Source organism: Trypanosoma cruzi, genomic scaffold (genome assembly GCF_000209065.1).
Source record: "Trypanosoma cruzi strain CL Brener 1047053516347 genomic scaffold, whole genome shotgun sequence".
Taxonomy (NCBI): Eukaryota; Euglenozoa; class Kinetoplastea; order Trypanosomatida; family Trypanosomatidae; genus Trypanosoma; species Trypanosoma cruzi.
The window spans coordinates 1-5,221 of NW_001849082.1; the positions used below are offsets into that span (position 1 = coordinate 1).

The following is a 5,221-nucleotide window of genomic DNA, read 5'->3' on the forward strand; positions in this document are numbered from 1 at the left end:
GAAGCTGCCTTTCCACATTGTCGCTATCCTTCAGGCCAAATGTATTCTTCACAGCGCTCAGCGTCAACATGCGCTGCACCTGCACGACAGTTGGGTACATGTCCCCCATGTACACCGTGTTGCGGAATATAAATGTCTTGCGTGGATCGAAGCCAAAGGCAACGATGTCTTTTATGTTCTCCGCCACCAACCCGCTCGCCCTCTCCCCGCTGACGGGAATGTCGCGGAAGAAGTGCTTCTCATCATCGGGCATCTGAATCACCAACGGAAGACCGAGCGCATCCTGCAGGTAACGCGTCAATAAAAACGGTATGCAATGGCCAATGTGCATCGACCGCGCGCTCGGTCCACGGCCAGTGTACAAGTACGCGCGGTGTGTCCCCGTCGCAAGGGACGCACGCACGCAGTCAAGGGCGGTTCCAAAATCCCTGTGGGAGAAGACAATGCCGCGGCGGAAAAAATGATGCAATGCCATCTGTCCCGCCTCCCCTTGTGCGGTGCCGGTTGCCTGCGCGTGCTCCTCCCGTCCGTTGCGTGTCTCCTCCAGCCGCTGCAGAAGGGGCTCATCAACGGGCTCCGACCCGAATAGTGCGAGGACGCGGTCATAGTCCACACCCCTCGGGCCCGTGGCGGCAACACCCCACGGCGTCACAACGTCCTCCTTGCGCTCTGTGCGGCTGGCATCATCCCCACGCGTCGTGGCACAACTTCGTCCCCCACAAACCAACTGCGCAGCAAAGCGTGAGATGCGACGCATCACAAAAAACCAAACGACTACTTCGCCCGTGCACCGCAGTGCCACACCGGACTGAAAACAAACAGGCAGGAGGAGAGAGGCAGGACTTCGGGACAGCACACACCACCTGATGCATCACACCCAGAAAAAAAAAAAATGCATGCAGCGGGCTCCAACACCCAAGCGCGCTCTTCTGCCGCAGCCAAGCCACAAACGCGTAGCCCCCTGCACAATCGCTGGAAATTACAAGACAATCAAATGAACACTGGCAGAAAAGAAAGACAATAGAAAAGCACCAATGAAAACAAAAATAAACGACACTGTCGGTGCGCCATACAATGACTGGCCGTGGTGCGCGGCAGCCGTGGCCCTGCGCCATCTCCCCCCCATCGGCCAGCACCGCACACCCGCCACTTCCACGCAGCGATATACACGCAGCGGCCGCTGGTGGTGGCGGATCACGGAGTGACAAAAGAAACGAGAAAGAATTACAACAAACAGCACAGCGCAGTCAAGTTAAGCAAAGTAAGAACATGGGACGATGAAAACTCCACACACATTATCCAGAACATAAAAGACAGTCAAGCCAACACTGGCAGAAAAGAAAGACAATAGAAAAGCGCCAATGAAAACAAAAATGAACGACACTGTTGGTGCGCCATACAATGACTGGCCGTGGCGCGCAGCAGCCGTGGCCCTGCGCCATCTCCCCACTTCGGCCAGCACCGCACACCCGCCACTTCCACGCAGCGATATACACGCAGCGGCCGCTGGTGGTGGCGGATCACGGAGTGACAAAAGAAACGAGAAAGAATTACAACAAACAGCACAGCGCAGTCAAGTTAAGCAAAGTAAGAACATGGGACGATGAAAACTCCACACACATTATCCAGAACATAAAAGACAGTCAAGCCAACACTGGCAGAAAAGAAAGACAATAGAAAAGCGCCAATGAAAACAAAAATGAACGACACTGTTGGTGCGCCATACAATGACTGGCCGTGGCGGGCAGCAGCCGTGGCCCTGCGTCATCTCCCCACTTCGGCCAGCACCGCACACCCGCCACTTCCACGCAGCGATATACACGCAGCGGCCGCTGGTGGTGGCGGATCACGGAGTGACAAAAGAAACGAGAAAGAATTACAACAAACAGCACAGCACAGTCAAGTTAAGCAAAGTAAGAACATGGGACGATGAAAACTCCACACACATTATCCAGAACATAAAAGACAGTCAAGCCAACACTGGCAGAAAAGAAAGACAATAGAAAAGCGCCAATGAAAACAAAAATGAACGACACTGTTGGTGCGCCATACAATGACTGGCCGCGGCGCGCAGCAGCCGTGGCCCCGCGCCATCTCCCCCCATCGGCCAGCACCGCACACAAATTTCACGTGGCGCATGTCACAGGATAGCGTGATTCACGCTTCCGCGTGTAGTTGATGCACGGTCCAGGAAGGTTAATGCGTTGGAGTGCGCGTCGACGCCCAGTGGCTGCGGCTGACGGTCAATGGTATCTGGGTTGCGTTCGTTGCTACCAATGATGCGTTCCCACTGCGGCGGTGCGGGTGGTCGGTACGACGACGCGCCGGCGGTGCCTGAAGCGTACGACGATGATGTCCTGTCGTGGTGCTTCCGCAACTCTTCGTCGCTCTCCTCGTCATCGCGCAGCAGCGCATCCAGCCCTCCACGCTGTGGCTCGCGCAGTTCCTGCCAGTGGCGGTCCTCCACGTACCACACAGCCGCACAGTACACAGTGGCCGCAAGCAGCACAGTGGTCAGCAGCATCAGAAGTGCCGCGTACGCCCTCGCTCCGCCGTCGCTGGGCGCAAGATGGTTGGCCGCGCTGGTCAGGCACAGCGCCGCAAGGAGCACAAAGCTCGCCGTGCGCATCACCGTCAGGAAGGCCGAGCGCATCATGTTCGTGAAGGCAACCACGCCCGCACCCGCAAGCAGCACAGCAGCCATGCAGAAGTACAGGACGTGGCAGACTCCCACGGGCGGGTGCACAGCCGCAATCAGGCCCACCACGCACAGCACCGACAGCTGGAACACGCACCAGTACACGTAGCTGCCCTTCATGTTCGTTAGCATGCTGCCGTACATCCGCTGCTGCGCCGCGGGGTGCCAATACCCGACGGGGTACAGCAGGCGCTCGTGCAGCGGCTTCCTCGAAAACTGCCAGTACTTCGTAAAGCTCGCGCCCGTGTGGCGGGCAATCAAGTAGCAAACGCCAGCAGGAAACGCCACACCGTACAGCACACCAAAGACACCAATCACGTAGTGCTGCACGCGGGCGCCGGGCATCGCCAGTGCGAACACGGAGCCGAAGAAGATGCCGAGGTGCATCGCGTGCGCCACGACGTACGTCAGGCTCGGGAAGCGCATCGCCGCCCACGCACTCGCCGCGTCCACGCCGCGCCACCGCTGGAAGGCCGCCGTCACACCGTAGTGCACGCACCCGAACACAGCGGCGAGCAGCGCGTTGCCCACCACCATCCACAGCGGGTCAAGGGCAGCGAACACCGACAGGAAGTACGGCAGCGCAACGGTGCTCGCACGCTCCTGCGCCGAGGCGCATGACATCTTCGCAAACACGCCGAGTGCCTGCATCTCCAGGATGGAGCCCAGCCCGCCGGTCACCACCATGGCAACAGCCGTCGCACCCGCAACAACGCCGGTGATCGCCGAGAGGGCGCTGGCAACGGCGGGCGGCGTGTTAGACGCGATGGTGAAAGACCCAAGTAGCACACCGTTGCAGCCGCCAGACACCGCCACAGCGTCGCAGCGAATGACTATCGTCTCGTCGGCACCAATGAAGTAGCCGCGGTGCACGGGCACAGCCAGCTCCAGGACGGTGGACGGATTCGTCGCGTTGCGCTCCCACGTCGCGTTGCGCAGCATCGCTCCCCACGGACCACCAAAGCCGGTCGGCTGCGCCGTCGACACCGGCACGAAGCTCAGGTGCGTGCCGAGCTGCGGGTCGCTTGCCCACCGGAACGGCGGCGGCAGCGTCACCATCAGCCGTGTCGGGACGGCGCTCCCACCGCCGCGAATGTCGTTCTGCGTCAGGCTCCCACCAGCCGCCGTCGTCGTCACGGTAAGTGTCGGGCACGCCACGTCGCTCCACCACGGCGTGCTGCTCACCGACAGGCTCACGCTCAGTGACTCCGATGCCGTCATTGTCGCGGTCGGCAGCACCGTCGCCGTAACCGACGCTGCCGGGGTCGGCGTGGGCAGCAGCGTCACCGTTTCCGTCACCTGCGGCGTCTCCGTCGGTCCGTAGTTCGTCGGACTGTAGCGCGTCGCACTCAGGCTCGTTGTTGGCGGTGTTGGCGTCCACGTTGGTGTCAGGCTGCGCGTCGCCGTCAGCGTCGCCGTGTGGCTCAGCAGCGGTTTCTCGGGCGTGCGGTTGCACCCGTCCACGTGCGGCAGGTACACCGGCAGGCAGTCGCGCCCGTACCCGCCCTCAGCACAGCGGCAGCGGCACGACTCCGACATCGCCCTCGTCGCAGCAGCAAAGCAGCTCACGTCGGCGTCACACACGCTGCACGCCACGGGGCGAACTTTCCCGATGATGCCGGCGGACCTGTAGTTGATCGGCTGCAGCGCCTGCCCGTTGAGCGTCAGGCACCCCACGACAAACTTTCGGCCGGCGCTCCCGAGCTCAACGGTGCCGTCCATCACAGCGGGCCCACTGCCAGCGTTCTTGTGAAACGTCAGCGTGCTCTGCACAAGTTCCGCACTGCGCGGGTACGGAGGCAGCGAAAGGAGCCTGCCGCTGATGCTGTTGCCGCGCACCGACAGCCACGACCCGGACACAAACGACGCCGTCTCCCGCAGCACCAGCAGCGCGCCATCCGTCAGCGCACCGGCGTTGTCATTCACCACGACGGCGGACGCGTTGGCCATCACCCCGTTGTCGAACACCAATCCATGCGCGGCGTACACCTGGCTCCCCGACACGCGCAAAACAGCGCCCTCCGACGCCACCACGCGCGCACTCGCGTACAACGCATATTCGCCACCGAACACAGTCGCGTCCAGCGCGACACCGCCGCCGACGAGCTCCAGCACGGCGCCGTCCACCACCACCGTCCGCCCACCAGTCATCACAGTCACGAGGGACACGCCGGACACAACCAGCACGGACCGCACGAGCCGCAGACCCGACAGCACCAGCACCGGTGCGTACGGCGAGGACCGCGAGCCGGAAAGATACACAAGCGGCGTCGACCCCGCGGAAACCAGCAGGGAGTCCGTCACAGTCAGCGCGGACCCCGCGGGAAACGTGCCGGTCAGCACAATCGCGCCGTTCAGCGCCTCCACATCGCACACGGACAACTCCACCGGCCCGCTCTCGTTGCTTCCCGCCGCCCCCGCACCGCGCAACGCTCCTCCGCCCATCACGTACAGCACGGCGCCGTTACGCAGTGACACGTTCTGCACAACAATCCGCACGCCGTCTTGCGCCATCCACGGCAC

General features: G+C 61.9%; 2 protein-coding genes across 2 annotated transcripts, besides 1 other annotated feature; both read right to left on the reverse strand.

Annotated features, from left to right (window-relative positions):
* Positions 1-757, reverse strand: Tc00.1047053507693.5 (tryptophanyl-tRNA synthetase, putative; the record flags this gene model as incomplete). Its single annotated transcript, XM_798995.1, has 1 exon — positions 1-757. A coding segment is annotated over one exon (757 nt), but the record flags the coding sequence as incomplete, so codon positions are not given.
* Positions 1-5,221: a sequence feature (areas not merged during assembly with more than two copies in the genome that could not be assigned to a particular haplotype).
* Tc00.1047053507693.10 (dispersed gene family protein 1 (DGF-1), putative) lies at positions 2,141-5,221 on the reverse strand (the record flags this gene model as incomplete). The annotated part of the gene is made up of 1 exon (XM_798994.1): positions 2,141-5,221. A coding segment is annotated over one exon (3,081 nt), but the record flags the coding sequence as incomplete, so codon positions are not given.